We start from the raw sequence: 25,263 nt of genomic DNA on the forward strand, positions 1-25,263 counted from the left end.
TTCCCCCAAAAAATAATCACCCGCAAAGTAACATACATGGTAACTCGTAAGCTGGCACGAGGTGTTAAATCCGTGTGATAACGACTGTCGTTTTCCGGCCACGCGAGAATAAAGTAAGTTACATTCATTCATTCATGATAAAAAGTATCAATCTAGTACAAAACGTCGTAGTTTTCGTGCTCATCCATTATAGCTTTGCTCTCCTGTACATATGCGATGATTATTTTAATACATCTCGATTTTAATATCTCGTGACTGAAATCAAATCATAATATATTAAAAATTTCAATCATGTTTACACGTACCTTAACGCCTAAATAATTTAAACATGTTAATACAAAAGCGTTTTTTTAAATTTATTAAACCTGAATAAGTGACAACAAGAATAACAGTTTGACAAAAAATTATAGATCCTATATACTTGCTCAGCAGTTCACATGTCTAACGTTAAGTTTTATATCTGTATTTGTAGAATGCATCCAATCGGTCAATTAAATAAGGATGTGTCGTACAAGAACTTATACGATTATTTAAACTGTTTGGAAGTATCGCCTTGTACTGGTTGGATGAACAGCAACGAAACATTGCGCAACTTAACTTCACAGGTTTGTGGGACATATATAGTAAGGTGGGGGAAGATGGGACACCTTTTCATTACATTTTCTCGTCTTATTGGCTAGTAAACAAGAACATTCAAATAAATGTAAAACCGTGTATTCACAACTCCCATAGACCGTTGTTGATTGCTGTTTAAAACACGATCAGGATATTTCGATGTTACGTGCTAAAGGTGTCCCATCCTCACCCACAGTACTATACAACATAGTTCATGTATTAATAAATTAATTAATGTAACTTGTGTTAACCACGGGTAGCATGGCAACGATAGTCGTTATAATACAAGTGTTCATACACCTCGTGCCCGCTTACCAGTTACCACGTATGTGACTTTATAGTAAGTTTTTTTTTCTGTGTGAATAATAATCTATACAACAACTTTCCACAGAGAGCGCATAACTTAAGTATTCAAGCAAAGAACATCGTGGACACCGAACATTTCCAAAACTTTACCATGGCTTATATGGATTACGATGTTCGTGGATGTAAGTTGTTGGTTATCTACTTATATACAGGTTGTAACATTTGCTTATATTATTATGTTTAAAGAACCGTGACAGTGAGGCTATATATGTAAGTAATACAGTACTGTGGGGTACGATGGGATACCGTGAGCTTCACATATCATCCCATAGATGGAATACCGTGATGATATGGTTATATAATTCTGTAAATATTCTTGGTTTACACACCAGATAAGATGGAAAAAAGAATGAAACATGTTCCATTTTATGCCACCGCGTACTGTACATAAGACGCTATAATTTTAATTTGTTTCTGCAAAAACTTTAGCGAATACGACATGGTTTATAAATAACAAAGAGAATAAAATCAACAGCAAACGACAGTGGTTAAAACGCGCTATGCTATGTACAAACTGGTTGGACATATGCCTCGTGTTAAATATATGATATATTACATAAGCCTACAGTAAACAAATGAAATTGCTTGCCCGTACAGTTACAAAGAGTGACTTTCAGGGTTTATTTTATTTAACTTTTGAATTAAATTGAAACCGCGATTCCATGTTTAGTCATGGACATGTGGGAAGACATGGGTGGACAGGATTGGGAAGTCATTGAACCGGTTGATGGGTTTCATCCAAGTCAAACCGGACAATCGTTAACCGCACAATACATGTACGACTTGCTCACTACTAACTTTCCGGATGCTATCGGCAAAGTCAACGAGAACAATGATAAAATAATCGCCCAGTTCGGTGGTCAGGGGGGGTATTAAAGTGGAAGGAAATGTAATGTTGGTGATATTTGGTAATTATTATTTTGTGGTAAATATGTGCGGTGTTATATTGAAACGATAATAAAATAAATATGAGATGAACTCATCCTTTATTAATATGGTAAATAGTATATATAGTAGGGTGGGGTAAGACGAGGCATTCCCGTTTCATTCAGTGAGAAACAAAGGATATTTACTGAATTATAACTAAATCCACACGACTTTGAAGAGAAGTTTTAATTAATAAAAAAATAATCAATAAATATGGAAACTACATAAATATGAATTCATTGGTTGCCTCACGGAACCACTGGATTGCAGCAATTGTTGCCACGTGTCTTACCCAAGGAAACATACGCTCACAACGGAAGCGCCAAAGACCTTTCCTCGATCGATATTCCATTATTATGCATTAAGTTGTAATTGCGTCCACTACGTCCGCTTGTAAGGTATATAGTAGGGTGGGGCACGATGGGACATGGGCAAACACGATACATTTTTTTAAATTTCTTTTTTTGGTACCCAATGGATGGTTAACAAAAACATATGTTTGAGTATTATTCGACAGTATATTCTCACAGTCGAACAAAGTTCGCGGCAGAAAGGAGTTTACTGTTGTTAAGTATTAAAATTAGATGTTAAACGAATGCAATTTTTCGTCCCGTCTTCCCCCACTTAGTTTTGTATGTTTTCAATGCCAAAATTTAAATGGTTTGTTTTGAATTCAGTAATTTATACATCCGGAAAATATTTGACAAAAATATTTGAAATTCAGTCATTTGCACTTAAAGATAATTTATGAGAAGTGGCTTGAATAGTTACATGTTTAGCAGTAGGGTAAGGAAAGAATGTTTAAACTTGATTTTCAAAGCGTACATTATTTTTTCGTGTTATTTACGTGTATTACTCACAATCAATACACTTATTAATCAAAATTAACAATGATTTTAAACTATCCCATCTTATCCTGTGTGTTTTCGAATTTGTAAAATTTCACCTGTTGTGCGGATCGCTAAATAACTCCTTTTGTGTGTTTTTTTGAATGGTCAAACAATGAAGGTCCGACACATATTTTGAGACACAGCATTTTGATATACTTACTAACATAATTCAAATTTATTAACTCAACACAATGTAATGGAAGACACATACACGTCGTAGTTCAACGAAAGATTAACAAATGGAGATTTATCATGCATTACACAACTTCAAACAAAACATGCGTTTATTAAAATTATGAGTTGATACTATACGAGTGAGGTCATACAAAGAGGCACGTCACGATTAATAATAAATAAACAGCAACACATATTTAATGATAAGGCAATATTTGAAATTCATTTTTTTACATTGTGTGTTCAACATTATATATTTTCGTCGTAAAAAAAACGAGTAAAAATGACACAAAGTAAAGAATGTTAACAAGGCAAGATGTGACAAATATAAAGGAGAAACAATACAACATAAATCAGTGAAAATTAATTAAAACTGAAGAAAAGGAGAATGAAGAAATATTGGAGACAATACTGTACTGCAAGTGTAAGAAATACCTGAATGAATGTAACTTATTTATCTTTATGTAGTGGGCAACAACAGTCTTTATAACACGAGTGTCCCATTTCATACATGTCGTGTCCGCTTACCAGTTACTACGTATGTAGCTTTGTGGATCTTTGCTATTTAAGTTTTAGGGATATCTATCAATTTAGACAAAGGTGACCACTTATTTTGAACAAAACAGGAGGTTCTGACCTCTCTACCCCCCCCTAAATATGCTCCTGATTTTCATGGTGGTAAGTCAATCCACTTATTTACCAAGTTTCAAAGGATCGAACGCATCCAGCGAGCTTTCTGCTTCTTGCATTGTAAGGCCTTTGCTAAAACCTTCCTGGAAACATAAGATTTATTTAAATATTGAGTGGTCTTTACGTCAAAAGTGAAGTTTATGTGGATGCATTAATATCCCAACTTAATTTATTTTAAACTTAGTAATGGAACATGTTTACCCTGGGCAACACCAATGAATAAATAACTTATCGCAACGAGAATCGTTGTAACACGGGTGATCTGTTTCAAACACCTCGTGGCTGTTTACAAGTTACAATGTATGTAACTTTGTAGGTTATGTTTAGTGAAGCGTAAACACTCTGTTATTTAATTAAAATAGTTGCGTTACGCAGAGGGAAAGAAGAAGAAATGATAAAGTGAAAAAGAAAATTTAAAATACTTCTAAGATTTTCATTTTTCTATTAAAGTCTTCCCCTCTGTTGAGATTCCTTTGTTTGTTTCCACTCCCATGAGCTTTGTTAATTAATTTATTTCCTTGTTTTCCTGATTCAGCGCTACATTGTGCGCTAACTGATTTGTTTTGAGAAGCAGGTTGATTAGCGTGTGGTAAAGTGGAAGAAAGTTGTTGAAGAAAGTTGGAAAAAGTTGGTGAAGAAAGAAGGTTTCCGATTAATTCCGATTTCTTTGTTTTGCTTGCACTCTGATAAATTGAAATTCAATTTACTGTGTAGCTTTGCTTGTCAAACATTTGTAATTACTATTAAAATGAAATAATAGAACACATATTTATATGGTGCAACATTGCAGTTACTCACTTTTCGTTACTCACATTAAATCTATTGAGTTCTTCATTTAGTTTCATGAAATCACCAATTGAGTCAACATTTGTTTCCAGCAAATCTGTTGAAATACATAATTATATAAATATATTATATAGTTATTATTTGAAATAATGTGAACATTTAAACAAACTTCAAAAAGGGACGTTTTAAAGCTTTTAATTAAAAAAAATAAATAAAATAAAATGATAATTCATCATGGGGAAAATGAAATGGCACATTAGTGAATAATTGGAACATCAAAAAGTAAGAAAAACTTATACATTTCCAACATTCTAAATTTAAATAAAAAACAACAAAAACAGTTTCAAGGATAATCAACTGGGATAAAAATTCTTAACATTATAAACAGGATATTTAAATTATTTTAATAAATTGAATAAGTTTCAATACAAACATGATAGCCCATGTGTGCAATGTGTTTTAGTTTAATTATACATCTGACCTCTCATACTTGCATTGAAACTAAAAACTGCGTTTTTAAAAAGTTAATTTTTCTTACTTTTTGTGTCGTGGTAAGTAGGCGAGTTAGAAGCCGATAAGTTCTTGCTGGTTCTCGCGGTTTGGTTTCCTTGCAGTGGAGAAGAAGGTTTAACTAAGGTTGGTTTTGGTGGGAGGAATGCTAGCATGTCAAACTCATCTTTCACCGGTACAACAGGTGTGCTTGGTACATAGTGGGAAGTCTAGACATGAAATCATTACAATAATCAGAAAAACTTGATTAAAATAATAAGTTAAAATAATGAAATCACCACCAGTATAAAAACCTGTGCAATTATATAAACCACACGTGTTCTTAACTGTACGCTTACCCTAAAAACATTACATTTGATTATTATTTCCAATTAACAAATGTTTTTATTCTGTTAAAATTAAAAACTATTCAATATAACAGGGCTGAGAAACGAGGAAAACGACAGTCGTTATAATATGGGTGTTCTGTTTCATACACCTCGTGCCCACTTACGAGTTACCACAGCATATGTAACTTTGTGTGTGATAAATGCTTTTAGGTTATTTTTGTAATATATGGCTGATAATTTAGACAACCATTAAAAAACCACTTGGGTTGGAGCAATTGCTGCTGAGTGTCGATCTGAAGGATAAGTGGGAAAAATAATAGCAACATCAAACATAGTGCCTGTAAGCGTTCCACCCACATAGAAATTATACACCATCCCTACTGTTTGCTCCACTACAGCAAACATTATTTTTAATCTTGTGTAAATGTTATAAAGGAATAAAAGTTGACATTAAAGGAAAAGAGAAATTAGAATAAAAGATAGAAGAAGAATAAGCTGACCCAATGTTGTTGTCCTTCCATCCTCCCAACCCCATGCCTTGTGTTGGCATCGTATGGTACAAAACCATGCACTTGTCGCCTCTTGTGTTTTTCAACAACTTCTTGTGTGTTGTTTAATCCACCATCACAAGGAGAATTAAACATCTGTGATTTTGCAACCGCGTTTTCTTTCCGGATTGTCTCCATAAGTTTTTGAACATTGTCATATACAGAATCAACATAAACGTCTCCTTCACTTTCACCAACCTTTTGCTTTAGTTCCATGTACCCTTCCTCTCCTGACAACCGGTTTAATGTATCAGAAATATTGCCGTCCACAAATGTATTGAATAAACTTTCACTATCCACAAGTTTTGATCGATATTTCTCGGCGTACTCCAATTCATGAAGTTCTTCACTTTTCGCAGCAGGTTGGTTGACAAGAAATGGAGAGTTAAAATAATAAGCGTTCCCACTCAATGCGTCGGCCGATGAACTGATGTCACTGCTGGAAGTTGAATAGACGGAACCAGAAACATGGCCGAGTGATACAGACTCTGAACTAAAAGCAGGTTGCATGTTCAAAGGCTTAGGTGGGATTGGAGGGGGTAACAAACTTTCAGTGGGATCTATTTTGTTAGCCGCAGATGATTTTACAAAACACAAGTTTTCATACTCCCCCCTTTCATCAGCTGATCCCAACATATCAGATAAAATAGTTTCAGGTAAATTATTTTCTTGCTGATTCTTTCTTTTTACCGCAGTGTTCTTCATTTGTTTTTCCACTTTCATCAAATCTTCAATGGTGACCATGACTTCATTTAAACCAGCAAACAAACTAGCAGCACTCGTGTTATCAGCTGCAGGTTTTGTAGCTTGGGGTTTCAAAGTTTGCGAAGAATTGAACATCGAGTATCCGCCATCATTTGAACCATGCGTTTGATTGACAGGTGAGGCCATCTTGTTTCGTTCCGAAACATTGACATCAGCGCAACTATCCAATGATGAAGATACTTTTGGTTGAACACAAGTTGTTGCAACACCTTCACCACTGCACATAGAAATAGGAGATTGTCCGTTTACATTCCCCATTCGTTGCTTCTTACGTTGTTTCACAAATTCCTTCAAATTCTTTAAAGAATGTTTAGCTTTTTCCACGGAAGCGATAGTTTGATCGATGTAAACTTGTTTCTGTATTTTCCGTGCTTGTGATGTGCTGCCTCCAAGTGATGGTTTATCTATACTGTCAGCTACATGTGACGTCAATGATGTTTCTTTCAATGCCTCGGGATTAGTTTGATGATCCAACATAGTTGGGGAACTTACGTGTCGTGAGCTTCCACAAGCCATGGAATCAACCCCTTGTAAACCTTGCACAGACTTAAAACAAAGTAAGTTTAATAAAGAGATAAGTGGGAGAAAAGTAAAAAAAGATAATAAAGAGTTGATAGAAAGATTCTACTAAGGTTGAAACATTTATTTTAGAATTTATGTTTAACCCAACAAGCAGGTACCAAACGCAAACCAATAAAATTAAAATTAACTTTGACAAGTATTTAACTTTTAGTTCCTACTAGCCTACAGTTATTTTTAACATTACGTGTTTATGTTTCATGGATAGTAATGTGGGGTAAGATGGGATACCGCTAGCACATAAATATCTCGGTCATGTTTTAACAACGATCTATTGAGTAGTGCGGTTATATAATTCTGTTAACATTAGAGATAAAAGGAAATCAAACCCCATCTTTCCCCACCGTACTAAACTAAACATAAATCAGTATTTAACATCAAGTTAGCATAAACCATATTTAAATTTAGGATAAAGTTTCCAATGCTTTATATTCTTACATATTCTAATGATTTATTTTCCTTTTGCGCGATTGAATCTTTTTCAAGCTCAGATATCCGATGTTTTAACATGAAATTTTCCTTTTCCAAATCTTGTATCCGTTTGTTTAAATCCATAACCTAAGTCACAGGAAAAAGATAAAAACAATTACCATACACTCTACATTATAAAGTAAAGTGCTAGAATTCTATAATAAAAAAAATCGAATAAATATTTAATAAACTTCATAATTGTTTAACAGATAACAATATTTCCACCTGTTTAGAAGCAACACCTCCTTCATCACTTTTGATAACGCTTGTGTAAGCAAGTTGGAAAGATTGACCGATAGCTAAAGTGATGTGGTTTGCCTGGGATGTAGGACTTCAATTAATTGATGTTGATTGAAAATTTTTAAAATTTTAAATGCATTAACCTCACGTGGGAGGAAATGACAGCAAGCAATTGCGTTAATTACTTGTCCAAGAACATACGCACGATGGTAGCAGCGACAAGCCTTAAATTTATAACCTCTTTGTTACAGGCAAGCACACTAAACACTTTTCCATGGCGTTGTTGATTTTGGGTTAAAAGTTCTGATTTTAGGTTCAACTTTGTAACTCCTTTTAAGGCACTTTTAACCATAGCCCGATTTAATGATTGTTGTTTTCCCGAATCTCTTTATTGGATTTTTAAATAACACGATTTTTGCTGTCAATCAAGAAGAAATAAATAAAATTCTGTTATGTTAAGTTAAAATAATCGACTTTTATAACCACAAAGTTATGTAAGATTTGTTTCAGCAAAAGTATGAACAGCACAACAGGTTCAATACAAGAAAAGAAGGCCATCATAATAATGTAAAGCAAGACACGACTTCACTTATGTAAACTACTTAGTACTTGCCTCATGTTGGGAATCCAGTCCATAACAATAATGTTTTCCATCATCAGCTCTTGCAATGAAAGAAAACAAGCGCGGATCCTGTTTATCGTCTGCACAAAACGATACTCGCTCTAATGGAATGTTGTGAAGAATCCCCTGGTTTTATAAACATAGGGTGTATTAGTATTGTCACAACTTTTTTTTCGATTAATGAAATTCACCTCGTATCACCATGGCAACATACTTGCCATGAAACCTCAAGCAACCACTACAATTTGCTGCATGTCTGTTTTTAAACATGCTATACCATACTTAGGAATATTAAATATAAATTTTAAACAACTCAAATATGCGTGAATGGTTGCCCCTGGTTGGTACTGGTGACATTTATTGCCACAGAAACCAATACCATTGCAGCATTTGTTTAATACTGTGGTAAATTTCATCAACTGTTTATTTTACTATGGTTTCAACAGAGAGGGCAGCATTGATATTTATTGCCTAAAGTAAAATATGAATTAGTTTTACAACAAAATAAAATAATAGTTTTGACATATCTAATCTATATATAAAAGCAACCAGTTTCAAAGTTTTAGGAATATTATAATACAAGTAGGTTGAATACACAAGGGAATATAAGTCACAATGAGGTCAAGTGCTGCCAAACTAATTAACACTTGAATGAGGGAATGACTTTGTGATAAAAACTAAAGCAGCTGCAAACAATCAAATATATAGGTTTGAGATAGTTATAGGTTTATTAAGATATTGCTCTAATATAATTTAATTTGCAAGCATTGCATAGAAAAATATGGGGAAATAATCCGATTTAGGATTACCGTTACAGAACAAACATATATATTGTTGTTGAAATGTTTTCCCGTTCATCAAAACATGGACACGACTTACTTTTGTCTTCACATCTGTGATGATCAACCCATGCACGTTGATACTCAACTCAACTTTTGCTGCTTTATTTCCTTCAGTGTGTTTAATATGATGGGAAAACTTAAGTTTTTGAATAGCTTCCCTTACAACTGCCATGCCACGAGGTCCGCTTGCTTCAATCACACCAATAAACTGGAATGTTGCGTTATTTTAATAACCATACTAAAATGGATTTTTTTTAAGGGGAACTTTTCTGCTATCCAAAAAACTGGGATGTACATAGAAGTTAAAATAGTAAGTTTAATTTGAGCCATGTTTTTAAAGCTAAATTGTTGGGTTTATAAAACACCAATCCCAAACAAAACATTTCAGAAAGTCAATAATGAATCCAAATTTACTAAGTCTCTCCTATTTCATTTCCTCTATTCGTAAAGATGGAAGTATTACCCACATAAACCAATTAAAATACTCCAATCACCCTACAGGTATCCCAATAATGCTCAGTATTCAGAGGCACAGCCAGAAAAAAAGTTTTTTTTCAAACATAATTCCCCTCTCATGCATAAGAGAAATAGCAAGTTTAAAATTCAATCGCCCAAAATATTCTATATATTATATATATAGGATATCACAACCTTTTAACTAATTATAGCACAATTTTGCTATTATGTGGTAAAACAACAAAAATGTGGAATTCGTGTTTAAACTGTCAGATAACACTTGCTTTACCTTGGCAATGTAAACGACTTTGTGGTTCAACAAAGTTGTGTCTTGATGAATCCATTTGTTTGGGCCCTGGTAGATAAACAATATGAAAAACACATCAAATATCAACCAATAACAGAATATTTTTAATAGAACTAAAAATGAATAATCATTTATTCTGCACCAAACTGGGCAACAAACTTGTTTTACACAAAGTATTTTATTATAGCATCAGTATGATTTTTTAGGTGTTTAATTTGCAAATATTGTTGATAAAACTAATGTGATTGTGTAATACAATATATTTACCCAACGTAAGGAACAACTAAGCCAACATTTTTACTGCTCACCAGCTTCAAGACCAGCATATATGATACACCGTAGTAAAAACCCACTTACCAAAACCATGGTTGACCAACTTAAGTGTTAAAAGGAAGATTTTGTAAGTAAAGCCGTAGCCTGTATGATTCTAAAATTTAACAAAGGGAAAAATGTTAACATATTTAATTGATGTTCGGAATAAACTTAAAACATAATATTGGTAACAAACAATAATAATACAACAACAGTAGAACAATAAAATAATATTAGGCCCATCTTTTCAATCAACTTCCTTAACATGTTGTTTAAGCAATTAAAATGCAATTGTTGCAGACATGAAATAGTAAGCAGGAATTTCATTTAGTGCTAGGGGGTAATGGTATGTACTATATTATAAGTATGAAGAAAAACATATATATTTAGTCACAAGCACAACGATAAATTAAACATAACATATATATATATACCAGAGTCGAATAACTAAGGACTTTGGTAAGTAAGTATTGTGGGTTTTAAACATTTCCTTTACATCTGTCGAAATACAGCTGTGCCAATCTAAATAGACTGCCAATAATACGAATAAAAAAATAACAATAGAGTTCTGCCTGAATTACACAGAATATTATCCATCGCTGGCATTCTGGCAGAATCCTGATCAACAACGTCAAGGGCCAGTGATGCCGAACAAATCTGATCCCAAAAAAGGGACTTTTTATTTCTTATAAGGCAGGGCCATGGAAATACCGAGTAGTTCAACCCATTGTTACGTAAAACACAAATTGAACGGCAATTTGGATCCAAAATAACACAGTAGGTATAGGGAAAATGTCTGTTTTTCGGCAAATGACAGAAAAACTTGAGCATAAAAACAAATTTAAAGGTTAAACAAGAGATCACAGATCTAATGAATGAGCACGTTTTAAACTAATTAGCATAATATAGTAGAGTCGGGGAAGATGGGACACCTTCAACACATAATATCCAAATAGCCTGATCGTGTTTTAAACACTTAACAACGGCCTTTGGAAGTCGTGAAGATACGGTTTTATAATTCATTAAATGTTCTTTGTTTACTACTAAATGAAAAGTGAAAACAAAATGAAAAGGTGTCCTATCTACCCCCACCCTGCCATATTAAGTAATCCTTTTACTACAACGGTCGACTGGGCTCGATTAAAAACAAATCTGAAGTAACCAACAAAATTGGTTCTACTCGACATTGGTGACTGTGGAGCAGTAGGCAGAATGTATTTATACATGTATTATAACTAATGAAACTTATGACGTATGAGGGTTGAGTGATTGGTGAAGAATATGTGTAAATACGCTTTGTACAACTCCTGTACCATGTGTTTACTGTAAACTTACACAAGTAACGTTGTCGTCGCTTAAAAACGTTAGTTTTCATGAATTTTGACAAACCGTAATCACGCAGTAATTAGGTAATGTTAGAAGTTAATATTAATCATATGATGTTGAATTAAAAATATTGTTTCAATTAAGATTAATGATAATTGTTAATTAATCGCTCATCGTGCGGTTATTAATCTGAAAATTCAGTCCAAAAATTATAAATATATATTATGATTTGATTTAAATCAAGAGATTAAAGAAAAATGCTAGACTTAAGAATTCAGATAAGTGCGGAAAATAGTCTCGCAAAAAACAACAACAAGAACAAGAACAACTGTTCGACGAAAAAGGATCTATATGACCACTAACATGCTCAAAAATGTAGAAATCATGTGTTATTTGTTTTCTGTGTCAAAAAAGTCAAAAAATAGAATTAGAAGCGGTTGATTTGCGACATTTTATTCATTTAATGCGGCTAAATTTATATATTTTTCCAAAAAATGTTTGGTAAGGTAAATAGAAGCTGTTTACACCTTCCCACAGAAGGAAAACACAAACAAAACGTAACAAGTTCGTTTAAACCCATTGCCAAAGTCACTACTTTTGCTCTATTTTGGACACACAAAGGCGGCAGTTGGAGTGCTCGGTGTTTATACGACTCTGTTATAAGGAATCCAATGCATTGTCAATCAAACGTATATTGACTTCTTTCTTCAGCAAAGACTATCTTCCCTTTGTATGTTATTTACTCGCTAAAGTGTTAAGGATTGGGTTCCTTTCAAAATATTGCATGGAATAAAATCAGTAATTTAAATATTTTAAAATATCATTTTCCTTTTAACTGTTCAGAAAAACATGGTAACTACATGTACTGTTGCTGTCAGATAAAACACTCGTATTTTGACTTTTCGTCAAGAATTCTGCAGACCGACTTTGTGACGTCCTGTACCGTCGTTTTCACCTGGGTGAAATGGTTCCTGAATATTACTGAAACTACGAATACAAGGGAATCAATTGAGTTTTACTATGCACTGTTTTTCACACAAGCCACTCATAAATTATCTTCAAGTGCAAATGACTGAATTTAATGTTTATTTAGTTATTATATCAGTATCTTATATTTGAATAACCCCTAAGGTATAAATTATTTATTTAAAAGAAACATTTCAAAGTTTGGCAATAAAAAAAACTACAAAACTACTATGCGGGGGAAGATGAGACATCAAATTGAAATGTATTTATATTAATTGTATTCTGCAACTCTGATCATCATGAAATTGGGTGCGTGAAAAAAAATTAAAAAGGTCTTGTCTGACAAAATGTCCCATCTTTCCCCATCCTACTATTTTGATCATTACTTACTTCTCCGCGCATGATTTGACTGAAAAAGTTTAAGTTTAACAGGAACCTTGTGTTGGTTGACTGGTCTTTTATTTTGTACCAAAGTTTGGGCTTGTGGTAAAAGGCACATCGCAAAGTACTTAACTGCAGGAAAAACACCAAACACTCGCTTTAAGTTTTTTATTCAATTTGTATGTTTCATTATCCGCACAAAACAAAAACTGAATAAAATAAAGCAATATTAAAATAGATCTCATAACATTAAAGGCCCCAAAAAATATATTGTAAAACAGAAGAAAATTATGTTTATAAATAGCTGGTTTATACAGCTGACTGTACAAAATTTACAATAACGAATATTAATAAAATAATGTGCAATGCAATAATGAAATACAATTTAATTAAAATAAAATTTTATAGGTTCCCACCACCCTACTGTAAAAATTTCAAAAAAATAAATAAATATTCGTTTCAATTATTACCACATAAAAATTCTCATTATATATTTAGTTAAAATGTAAAATTTGGTCCATATCATGGGATTAATAAGATCTTTATGTTGTTTAGTTGGTCTTAAGAGTTGGTCCATATCATAGGAATATGAGTCAGTGATTTAAGTTATTTGAAGAAGGTGTGACACTGATGGCAGTAACAAAACAACAAGAAAAATAAGTTTATAAATTCAGTGCAAAATTATACAATGAAGTAATCAAGGTTAACAATCAATAAAAGTTTACAATGATCAGGTTGTACATAAAAGTCATTTTATAAATAAACATAAAAATGATCTGATGTTTATAAAAGTAAAAGGATTGACAAAGGAACTTTTTGGTTGTACAAAATAAGTTTTAAAAATATTTACATCAGGAATAAGAAAACATCATTTATTTATTTATTGCGATAACTTTATCAGCAAACTCTTGGTTACAATCATCAATGATAATGATGTTTACATCTGGTTTGCTGTCTAACCAAGTCATAACTTTGTGGTTAAGGCCTGCTTCCCAGTTTAATAGGTTGCTACACAAACCACCGACTATAGTCATTGTATCAGGAGTCAATATGCCTTGTGAGACATACAGAACATCAGATGGTTTGTTTTTGATATTCTCCTTAAGTAATTTTATGACTTCTGTTGAGTTTTGTTTGTTTAGCCAAGGAGATTTTATATATAATTGGTTCCAAAGCAGGTTATTTGGGACAGGATATTTGTAAAGAGCAATCACTTGCTGTGATTTATTGTTTAAGTTGGTGAGTGTAACATTGGCAAGGGTGGGTTGACGAGGACATAGTTTACCGGCAAAAATACTCGTAATCATTCCAATAAGTTTGCGATGGCAAGCCTCATCTTTGAACTCTAATAAATGGTTAAAATCTAATATAACAACTTCTGAAGGGTGGTAGTTTAGAAACTGATTAATATTTTCAAGGACACTCTGGACTGCTGGACCGTACAGACCATGAACAAAATATAAATCCTCGCTATCAGGTTTTGGGGCAATCCTCAAGTCAAAATAACGAATGCCGATATTCAACTGATCCATGATCGGCAACTCCTGCGTGATACTCCAGTTATACACCACACCTTTAAATGGTTCGAAATATTTCGACTCGTCTGGGGCCAGTGGTCCATTTTTATTCAAATTAAAGGCACACGAATCGTGGCTTCCTGGTATGGCCAATGACATCAATGGGGCGTCTTTCAAATGTTGTGGCAACTCATTCATCCAATTCCAATTCATTGTAAACTTTGTATACACAGAAAAAAAATTAAACTTTTCTGGGAAAACAGATATTGGGTAAAGTTATTTTTTTATTATGTAATTAGTTTAACTGTATCGCCTGCTGGTGTAAAGTTATTTCTCCGGCGCCGTGGCAAAGTGGTTAGCGCGCCTGCCTGTAACCCAGAGGTAATGGATTCAAGCTTCCTTGCTGCCATTGTGGGCGTATGTGTCCTTGGGCAAAACACTTAACTTCAGTTGCTGCAACCCAGTGGTCACTAATGGGTTGTCCAAATTATCAGCCATACATAAAAATCCCCTAAAAAATAATCACCCACAAAGTTACATACATGGTAACTGGTAATCTGGCACGAGGTGTATGAAACAGAACACCCGTGTTATAACGAATGTCGTTTTCCGGCCACGCGAGGATAAAGTAAGTTACATTCATTCATTCATTCTGCACTGCACGTATATTCAATATGTCGGTTTATGTTCATGGTATAACATGTTTTAGTGGGCCATAGGTGTTAGTTCATACCTTATAGCATATTGATAGTATACACAAAATAAGGCTGACTAGAAAAACTAGGAAATAAACAAACATTAAAAATAAGTTTGTATTACAAACAGAAATGTCAAATCATTTGTTGCATTTATCATAATCTGCTTTAACAACTTTGTAGCAAGACATTTTAATCGAATCGGCTTTGTATTTACTCTTATTGTTATAATAACATAAGATATAAAATAAGAAAATAAAATACAAAATAAGGATGCTAGTCAAAAATAGGGACATTTATTTAAAAAATAAACAAAAATAATGTATATATACCATATATAAAAATATATATAATACCTTGTAAACAACAAAACAAGTGCAAATCGTAAAAAGCCTATACCGTAGTTTAAGATTAAAAACAACTTTTCCAATTGTCTTTGCTTACAGTAGTTAGTGCTTCTGTACACGGCAGCGATTAATTAAACAGACTCGCGTTAGTCACGTATTAAAACTCAACCAGTATAGCCATCAAAATTGGCACCATAAAGTATGACTGATTACGATAAAACGTTAACAAGCTTAGCTTAAACTCTCAACAAAAATATGTCTACGTTTACAAACCACAATACCTTACACATACATATATAAATATCAAACTATAACCGAGGGGATTTCCGCCTAGGTTAATTTTCGTCAGCGCGCCGCTATGCGGACGAGAGAAATTAAATTTTCTCCGCTAATAAAACTTTCGTATAGTGAAAAGCTTGAGTGTAAAACGACTGTTGTTGTAAAACGACTGTTGTATCAAAAAGAAATAGTTCAAATAAAATAAACAATATAACTAAATAAAAATAGAAAAGCTTTTAGTTTTATAAAAACCGATGTAGAAACCATTAGAAATTTGCTGAGATATTTCAGCACCATATTAACAGCACATATAAATCACGATAAGTAAAAACAATTAGGCAGCAAGAAAACACAGAAGCAGTTGGAAGCACCAATGAATAAAATCCTTACAGCGACTCCATCCATTACTTTTGATACAAAACCAAATATTCGCGGTAGATTTTTCACCAGTTGTCCAAAAAATCATATCCAGATTTCCTTACAGAAGTTGTGTCTACGACTGCAATCTAAGGATTTGTTTTTAAAAATTTAAAAATCACATAAATCTTAATATTCTTTTACTTTTGCTACCAGGCATGATGTAAACTAATCTTTTAGTGGCTCATCTGGTATCTAAATTTATAATTTTGATTTATACACTGGTGCTGTGGCCCAGTTAATAAGTTGTAATGATAACAGATCTAACCCAGTGGTCGGTAATTGTCTCAATTTGTCAGACATATGGAAAAATCATCCACAAAACCCTGCTTTGATGAATAAGTTACATTAATTATTCATTTACTTATATTATACAAAGCAGCGTGGTTGATATGAAAATAAAATTGTTTATTATCAAACCTCTGATCTTTTAAGCAGGGGGGAACATTCTTCACTTGCACTTAATGATTTTTGTTCACAAGAAGATACGTCATCTGTCATCTGTGTGTTATGTACAGGTATTTAAATTATAATTGATTGTAATTTACTTATATTTCCATGGCTGGGCATCAACGTTGGGTATCAACAGTTCGTTTGGAAAACCTTATTGTGACCACTGGGTTGGAGCAATTATCATTAAGTGTCTTGCCCAAGGACACACACTCATACATAACCTTGAAATCATTTTTTAAAGAGATAAACAATGATTTATGTTACGTTATGTCCTATGGTGGGGCATGTTGGGACAACAGTTGGTCCATAACCCCAACATGCATAAGTACCTTGTATGTATCTGGATTACTAGATGTTCTTGTGTTGCTATATTGTCGCGCCACTTTCATTTTATTCATCTCCACATATTTATTTTGTTCCTGCAGTGCAACCTCCAGGTTCCTAATCGCACCTAGTAACAAAAATGTTTAAACATACCAATTTTCCATACAAAGAAAAACAGAAAGGGCGTCCAAGAACATTTTTTCAACAAATGCAAATAAGAAAATGTACATTTATATAGACAAGTTGAATTGATAAAAACTATCTACCACACAATTGAATATTGTTTACTTAAACACTAAGATAAAGCAGTTCAGTGTTAAGGGCACTGACGAATTTAAACATTTCTCGTGTTAGATTGACGCTAAAAGTACAGAATGATGTTAGATTAAAGGAGCAATGTCGCTGCGTGAAGATAACTTACCAACTATGTGAAATAAAATTACAATATTTCTATCATATTAAATTCTACCAGACTACATGTGACTTTTGATTTACACCACAACTAATATTACCAGCTGATATAGTTGTCGTACACCAACACATTATAGCCGCTTAACATGAATGTGGAATATATTGAAAGCATTGTCAGCCGTAAGCTTGAAGATTAGGTAAGCAACGATGCAGGTGTATCAGGTGCAAATGCGGACATCAGGGGGGGGGGGGGTAATGGGGGTCAGGTTAACCCCATATTAAAATATTCGGAAATTGTTTTTTCTTCATTTTATTAACTTTGTTTTAATTTTAACAAAATTTGTATTTCTAAACAAGTTTTAAAACCTGTCCTGTGACTAATAAAAACCCAGAATTGCTTTGACTGCTATCGTCTCCACACAGCTAAAAAAGTATACAACGTTATTACTACTATCCTTTTGAAAAAGCAGGGTTTCGGCAAGAATATATTAGCAATTATTTGGTATAACGTAGTTGGAAATTAGGAAAAAATACAATCGTTGCAAGCCTAATAACACAGAAAGCATGGGATATATAAGAAGCAGCCACCCGAAGATAGACAGGCAAATTGGGAAGAGAGAAATTGCATGCGTTTGATTGCGCTTGAAAACCTGCGTTACCTGGAGTATCTTCAGCGTTAAGTTGTTCAGTATCTGATAATACCTTGGTAAGTTAAGATTTGACACGGATGTCACTTAACAGTGGGAGTGGGGGGGGAATAAGAAATAAGTTTCAAACAAGAACTGCTGGTATTGGTGTTGGTTAGTTAACAAACTGTGAAAAATATGACGAAAATGTTCCACACCAGGAGTTTCGTGTTAATTTGTTCGAATGCCATTTACCTCAAACAACACATCTTAAAAGGTATTTAATAATCTTATTTTATAATTGGCTCAAATATATAGTTTGACTATTTGAAATGTTTCTTATGTTGATTATTGGATCGTCAATGCAGATGAATGTTTTAAAAGTGCAAATTAATAATGAGACAACCAGTGTAACATGATAAGTGCACAACATTAAGTAGTTTTAACATAAACAACAAACATAAAAACAAAACACCAAAACACAATGTTTTAAAACTCAGAATTCTACAAATTTTAAACAGATTAGAATTATGTGATCTGCAAAAATGACTTGAATTATATTTTTAGAAATCTTACCATCAAGAGTAAGGGAAGCTCTTGGGTTAATCCTGGAAGATTTGTTCTTCTGATAACTAGATGACTGGGTGTGATCTTTAGTGGGTAAGCTGTATAAACGTGCTGCTTCTGTAGTTGACTGTAAATATCAACGGGTTAACAGGTTCCTTCATACAAGGTTTAACAACCAATTTGCAAATGTTTTAATAAATGTAACTTGTTTACGGTCGCATGGTGAGGCAACAACAGTCGCTATAACATTCGTGTTTTCTTTCACGCACCTCATGCCTGCTCTCGACCTACTTGCACATGTATGTTTGTAGGTATTTTTTTTCTTTGAGGAAAAGTTTTAACATTTTCTTAATGTATGACTGATAAAACAATGAATAATGAAGTTACCTGATGTGTTTGATTGTTGTTTCGGTTCGTACGACTCTGGTTTGTTGATGAAGAAACATATCTTGAAGAAAGAGTTACACATGCATCCAATAAGCATATTGGTTGTAATGTTTGTACAAGAACTTTTGGTTAATTTATACAAAATTAATAGTTCAGTTTGACAGTTTACACAACTATTCGGATAATTTAAAGTAAATTTTTAAGTTAAAAAATATAATATAATCAGTTAAATGTTAACACACCAATTGGCAACGAAATACAGGACCCATGATCAGCCACTCTGGGAGGCCACTCTGCCACCCCAGGTTTGGCGCCTATGATTACCATAATGGCATAATAAAAGCAAGCTTCTATACAAATTGGTATTTGAATAAACTTAATACAAACAATATAACAACATACTTGAGTTTAGTAGGAGCTAATTTCTTTACTTCTTCGTGTTTATCATTGTTTGATGAATTAGTTACGTCAGATAAAGTAGAAACACCATTAGCTGATATGGTCGCATTCACAACTTTCATGTTTGTCGTGTTTGTTTTCCCTTCATTTGATTTGCGTTTTTATCTTAACAGGAGCTGTATGAAAACCAATGTTGAACAACTGTAATCATGTAAGCATTTATATTATATCAAATATTTATAATTACTTGCTTACATTTATTGGTTATAAAGGTCATTAGGTGAGTACTGCATTCAGAGATGTCCATTGGTATAACGAAAAATTAAAAAAATAAATTTGAATTTACATATCATTTTTTTTAATTTGGGTTCTTCTTGTATATGCCCTGTCTGTGGCGTTACATATTAGTCTTTGTAGGTTAGGGGTTGGTGATATATGAAGATAATCCCTCACTAGAACTTCAACGGTTACGTGTCTAATTATTTCTACAAAGGCTTAACCAAATAACCGGATGCTTACTCGTAACTTTCCTTGCCACAGGAGGAGGCATAACCATGTTCATTTGGCTCCTTGTTTCCCAACAGAATGGATCAGAATGTTCATCTTTGAAACATATTTCCTGACACAAATTTTTTATCTTTACAACTGAAACTTATTCATCCTCACATAGCGGGACAACAACAGTCTATATAACACAGGTGTTCTGTTTCATACACCTCGTGCCGTTTCAAGTTACCACGTATGTCACTGATTTTAAAGATTTTTAGATTTTTTGGAATGTATGCTAACAATTTAGACAGCCCACAACATAAGTGACAACTGAGTTGGAGCAATTCCCGTTAGGTGTCTTGCCGAGAGACACATACGCCCACAATGGAAACAGCTTTAAGCCTTGAACCCGCAAGCTCTTTTTCACTGCTACCTCATTCTTAGCGTCATCCATCCGCTTAACAATAGTCTGTCCACTGCGCATAATAAGTGTGGGGAACACCCTCTCAACGTGCTCTAATGGTGCCATTTCAGAGGTAACTGATTTGTACCTGCAACAAAACAAGTACATTTACTGCAATAATACTAAATAACATTTATTTAAAATTATACAATCACTGCATATTAACCCTTCAGGGAAGCTACACTTGCTACAAGACTGTATTTTGATTTGTTTGATGACATCATCAATAAACTTGTATTTGGGTTTTAGGCAAAATCTACAAGAAGAATCCATTCCTGGTTAGTTTACTAACAAACTAAAGGGATTTACTGAATCATTGCCAAAAAATTGTATATTATGTCACTAATCAAATGCATGATGACAGTAATTGTAACTGCCATGTGTTAGAAGTTATTTTTTTCTCTAAAAACTTGCTGAAATCCATTTATCAGGAAAATAAATTACAAGATAAGCATACAACAACATGTAGCAGTAAAAAGAAGTTGGATCATACACAATTAAACATAATTTATGTATAGATTGCTTAAAAATATCAGTCCTGGAGACTCCCTTAAAAGAGTGTCGACAATTACTTGCCGAGGGTTGGGGTTTTTAAACTTAACATATTTTTCATGATTGACAGAGCAACAATTAATCGTTATAACACAGGTGTCTTCTATCCAAAATATAACCCTAACAAAATTACATGCTGGCACGAAGTGTATGAAACAAAACACCTGTTTAATAAGGGCTAACGTTGCCAGCCACATAAGATTAAAGTCACACTCATTCAAGATTAAAGTAGCCAACATCGCAACATGTACCTGGAACTCGCATCTGGAGTTATAATGTATTTATCCAACATCTTTTCTTGCTCAGAGCAGGAAATGTTGTTCCAACGTTCTGTTAATATTAAGCAATCTTTACCAAGAAACTTTATAATATAACGGAGCAAGTAGTTTCAAAGCAAAGTGAGTATGTGATAACCGCTTAACGACAGTAGTTAAAACACGCTATGGATAAAACGTGTGACGTAGGTAGGGGATTTGACAAAAGCACTTTTGATTTAAAGCAACTTTTAAAATATTAAATACATACGTACAGAGTTTATACCTTCGCCGTATGACAATTTAATGGATTCCTTTCGTTCAATTATCCTGGTTGCCATTGAACTCATGCCGGCGAAATATGAATTGACATAATTCGCCTTTTCTGGGTTTTGCGTCCAAAGTGCCATCGTTGAAACTACGTATACACCACTAATGTAAGCTTGAGTAATAAACAAAGCCAATGGAAATTATGTTTTCTTCACAAAAAAAAGAATAGAGCGCGCATCTCCAATGTCGGTAAACGAGAGAGCTGATACACTCTTGTGGGCGTCAAGTGATAAGTGGGCGTCAAGTGATAAGACGTTAGCCCACAGTCCGACTCCATAACATGTCCAGGTTCAAAACTCAGTTTATTCAACAAAACAGTTCGGGTTACAACGACAAAACAACAACGACGTCACGATACTCTCCGGCCTCCAACTGGCTGGTCCAGGCTCACACTGCCTCGCTGTACAGTACAGGGCAGGGCTTATAAAGGAGATAACTCAAAGGCGAGAACTCCCAAGGCGAGAAGAAGCGTTATACACGAGGAAACATTATACACATTATACAGCAAGGCAAAGTCTCTCAGCATTGTTACAGGGCAAAGTCTCTCAGCATTGTATATAAAGAAGCATTGTTATACATGGGTTACAGGAAACAATCCAGGCGCATACACATTATGCCAGCTGGCCAGCTGTTAAAGTTACACAACGCAAAATTCAATCTTTATGCATTAATTTAAATTTAGATAATTATATATATTAAATATTTGTGCTCGGAGCACCCTCAACCGCTACACTCTCTCTCTTTCGCGGTCGTTCCCGTTTACTATTGTAGTCGATGGAATCGATGGCGTTTTATCTAGTTTTTCGTCGTTTTTTTGGCTTAATTTAAATTTATAGGAAAAAAACAACTCTTTCTAAATATTTGTATATCTAACAAACTGTATGGATATTTACCAAAGTATGAATGAATAAATAAATGTATAAATGAATGTAACATACTTTATCCTCGCGTGGCCGGAAAACGACAGTCGTTATCACACGGGTTTAACACCTCGTGCCAGCTTACGAGTTACCATGTATGTTACTTTGCGGGTGATTGTTTATTTTTTTATGTATGGCTAATAATTTGGACAACCCATCAGTGACCACTATGGATTGGAGCAATTGCCGTTAAGTGTCTTGACCAAGAACACATACGCCCACAATGGTAGTGTAGCGGTTGAGTGTGCTCCGAGCACAGATATTTAACATATATATATAATTATCTAAATTTCACTATATGCATAAAGATTGTTCTGGTGTTTAATGTATATCTCGCGGGTAATGCTTCTTCTCGCATTTTGCATTCTCGCCAATATATAAGCCCTACCCTGTACTGCATAAGGAGGCAGTCGGAGCCAGTGCAGGAGTCGGGACCTGTACTGCGTGCTGTTCTCACTGTTATCTGTATCGTGACGTCAATGTTGTTTCGTCTAATAAACTGAGTTGTGACCTGGACTTGCCATGGAGTCGTTAACTGTTCTGCTGGAGTCGGATAACTGTTGAGCGAGGTACGGGTACAGAGCTCGCGACACGTGAGGGCAGCACGGTCCCGAGCCGAGTATACGACAGGTGACTTGAGAAACCAAAATAGTCGTCTATGTAAAATAATGGCGTTTACTTTTGTAATGTTTAGTGTGTGTATAGTACTCGTTATAGTATTTCACTGTGTTTAATTTCAGTCGCTCGCTGTGTGTGTATGTTTTTAATAAAAAAAACAGACTTAAGAAACCACCTGCGCCGCACCTCTACGCCCAGCATGGTAGCAGCGTCGATCCCCAAACCCATTACCTCTGGGTTACAGGCAGGCGCGCTGGTTCTAGGCTATATCCCCCTAGGCGTTTTCCCCCCGGCTATTTCCCCCCGTGACTATTCCCCCCCGGCTACTTCCCCCCCGTGACTATTCCCCCCCGGCTACTTCCCCCCCGTAACGATTCCCCCCTGGCTACTTCCCCCCCGTGACCATTCCCCCCCGGCTACTTCCCCCCCGTAACGATCCCCCTCCGGCTACTTCCCCCTCCCGTCCCCCAGCTATTTCCCCCGTCCATTTGCCCCTGACCATTACCTCCCTAGCCATTTCCCCCTACCCCGGCTATTTCGTTTGTCCTTTTAATGCGGTCATAAAACAGCGAAATCCGACTAAGTATAAAGTAATTCCAATCTCAAAATATATTCCAACAGAACATGAAAAGAAGGTGTGTTTATTAATAACAACGAAACAACAATTTTAATGCGAAATCAGGTATGCAGATTATGTGCAATTCCCCTTAGAAATGATAGCACAGAGCGTGGGTCATAGTTGGTCACCAGATTTTGTATGCGGGCGTCCAAATCTTTATATTTTTTTCTTCTTGGGGCACCATCAGCCCCAGACATGTGTTGTGTCCGAACAATCGAAGCCAATCTGTCTTCTTTTTTAAATATATTGATTAATTTCCAAATGTTTAGGTGGTAACAATCCACATTGGAGGCCATTCTTCTATGCCATCCCTCCAAATGATTGTTAGTTCGCGGCAAATTGTTGCGAACTCGAGCAAGAGTGTTCCACAAAGATATAGGAAAAATGGGCTGTCGACGACCATTTGGAATTGCCCGCCCAATATACGTCTCTTCAAAATATTCTCCAAGTGACGCCAGCTCTGGAGGAAAATTATTCAATACCGCACTTAAGGCTTCTGCCATATCACGTTCCGGGACAAAAGACAGTGCTGTCAACATTTTTACTTTTAACGAGATTTCCGAGTTCGATCGATATAACTGTTGCAACCCTAATTGCTGGATTTTTCGAAAAACACTTTGACTTAAGTGAAATAAACAGCCTTGAATTTGTGACGCCGTAAATACTTCTTCCAACGCATTTATGCTTGCTTTTTCAAAGTCGACTAGGACTGATTTTGGATTGAGGTTGTTTCCGGATGCGATTTGCAGGATGCGGAAAAGTGCCGTGTAAGTTTGTTGTTATTTATCTGGCAGCAAGGCAAACACACTTGGAGTAACAATTCCATCCGAGAACGAATGGACAGTGTATATTTGCATAAAGTGTTCGGGTGCAGTCTTAAAGGTGCCATCCATGAACCAATGTTCATTCGCTGATAAAGCAGCAAGACCACTCGTCGAACAAAACACCAGCATTCGGAGTGAATTGGTTCGACCGCTATCGTGTAATAAAAATGTTTCGCCGTTTTCCAACTGTTGATATACTTGTGGGATTTGGAAATCTCGTGAACGTGGTATTGCGGGGCCAGTATCATTCTTCTGTTTATGCCTGCGAATGGCCCTTCGAAGTGTCCTCTCTGGTGCGATTTGCGTGGCTGAATCTTTAAAATAATTTAATGAGAGATGATCTTGAAAAGAACATAAACCACACATAATATTATCGCAACCTTGATATATTGAAACACAATTACAATGTTTATATTGTACGACGTACGTATTCACGCAGATCTACATTATAATGCTAACCTTCATCGAGCTTTGACAGTTCTTCAGAAATTATTCGTTGTGGTGATTCTGCAGTATTACAAGCACGGCGCTTCAGTTCATTTGTACATTTAATAGCTGCTACCCTCCCTGGAATTGGCTCATGTGTATGTTCGTTTATTGTTTCAACAATTTCCAAGTTGCATACTTTGATCCTGGCCTGTTTATCTTTCCTTGCTTCCTCATCTCACAT

At 34.8% G+C, this 25,263-nt stretch overlaps 5 protein-coding genes and 2 long non-coding RNA genes across 9 annotated transcripts in view; 2 read left to right on the forward strand and 5 right to left on the reverse strand.

Moving 5' to 3' along the window:
• LOC100179746 (acyloxyacyl hydrolase-like) overlaps positions 1-1,959 on the forward strand; it is a 7,213-nt gene extending 5,254 nt beyond the window's left edge. Inside the window, exons 9-11 of the mRNA XM_002121086.5 lie at positions 473-605; positions 1,007-1,103; positions 1,652-1,959. Coding sequence (XP_002121122.3) covers positions 473-605; positions 1,007-1,103; positions 1,652-1,857 — 436 coding nt within the window. The 3' untranslated portion in view covers positions 1,858-1,959. The remainder of the gene's footprint in view (positions 1-472; positions 606-1,006; positions 1,104-1,651) is intronic.
• Positions 1,960-2,949: 990 nt separating this feature from the next.
• Positions 2,950-11,015, reverse strand: LOC100182079 (PTB domain-containing engulfment adapter protein 1). Of its 2 annotated transcripts, XM_026838132.1 has the most exons (11): positions 10,864-11,015; positions 10,475-10,544; positions 10,100-10,165; positions 9,392-9,562; positions 8,504-8,638; positions 7,876-7,968; positions 7,618-7,737; positions 4,987-5,167; positions 4,475-4,545; positions 4,085-4,345; positions 2,950-3,745 (listed from the first exon to the last, which is right to left on the reverse strand). In XM_026838132.1, exons 2-11 carry the CDS (start codon positions 10,481-10,483, stop codon positions 3,665-3,667), a joined length of 1,188 nt encoding a protein of 395 aa, XP_026693933.1. In that variant the 5' UTR covers positions 10,484-10,544; positions 10,864-11,015; the 3' UTR covers positions 2,950-3,664. The 2 variants fall into 2 exon arrangements, with proteins under 2 accessions (XP_026693933.1, XP_026693934.1); XM_026838133.1 differs by lacking the exons at positions 4,085-4,345; positions 10,864-11,015 and having other exon boundaries at positions 10,475-10,741.
• Positions 11,016-12,367: 1,352 nt separating this feature from the next.
• On the reverse strand, positions 12,368-13,480 carry LOC113474975. Its single transcript, XR_003396697.1, has 2 exons — positions 13,112-13,480; positions 12,368-12,710 (listed from the first exon to the last, which is right to left on the reverse strand). It is a non-coding gene; the product is annotated as an uncharacterized LOC113474975 (long non-coding RNA).
• Positions 13,481-13,708: 228 nt separating this feature from the next.
• dsh (dishevelled homolog) overlaps positions 13,709-25,263 on the forward strand; it is a 28,822-nt gene continuing 17,267 nt past the window's right edge. The window contains exon 1 of the mRNA XM_018815298.2: positions 13,709-13,721. The gene's annotated coding sequence lies outside the window, so the exon portion shown is untranslated. The remainder of the gene's footprint in view (positions 13,722-25,263) is intronic.
• LOC100175775 (PI-PLC X domain-containing protein 2-like) lies at positions 13,888-14,888 on the reverse strand. The gene has a single exon (XM_002119545.4). The coding sequence runs from the start codon at positions 14,830-14,832 to the stop codon at positions 13,975-13,977; it is 858 nt and encodes a 285-aa protein (XP_002119581.1). The 5' UTR covers positions 14,833-14,888; the 3' UTR covers positions 13,888-13,974.
• On the reverse strand, positions 16,159-21,783 carry LOC100178179. 2 transcript variants are annotated; one of them, XM_009862901.3, is made up of 11 exons: positions 21,569-21,783; positions 21,280-21,358; positions 20,447-20,564; positions 20,044-20,143; positions 19,528-19,700; positions 19,126-19,186; positions 18,748-18,865; positions 18,205-18,237; positions 17,140-17,261; positions 16,778-16,858; positions 16,159-16,446 (listed from the first exon to the last, which is right to left on the reverse strand). In XM_009862901.3, exons 5-11 carry the CDS (start codon positions 19,644-19,646, stop codon positions 16,384-16,386), a joined length of 597 nt encoding a protein of 198 aa, XP_009861203.1. In that variant the 5' UTR covers positions 19,647-19,700; positions 20,044-20,143; positions 20,447-20,564; positions 21,280-21,358; positions 21,569-21,783; the 3' UTR covers positions 16,159-16,383. The 2 variants fall into 2 exon arrangements, with proteins under 2 accessions (XP_009861203.1, XP_002119537.1); XM_002119501.5 differs by lacking the exon at positions 18,205-18,237.
• LOC113474974 lies at positions 23,776-25,245 on the reverse strand. The gene is made up of 2 exons (XR_003396696.1): positions 25,053-25,245; positions 23,776-24,907 (listed from the first exon to the last, which is right to left on the reverse strand). It is a non-coding gene; the product is annotated as an uncharacterized LOC113474974 (long non-coding RNA).

This window comes from Ciona intestinalis, unplaced genomic scaffold (assembly GCF_000224145.3).
Source record: "Ciona intestinalis unplaced genomic scaffold, KH HT000062.2, whole genome shotgun sequence".
In the NCBI taxonomy this organism is placed as follows: Eukaryota; Metazoa; Chordata; class Ascidiacea; order Phlebobranchia; family Cionidae; genus Ciona; species Ciona intestinalis.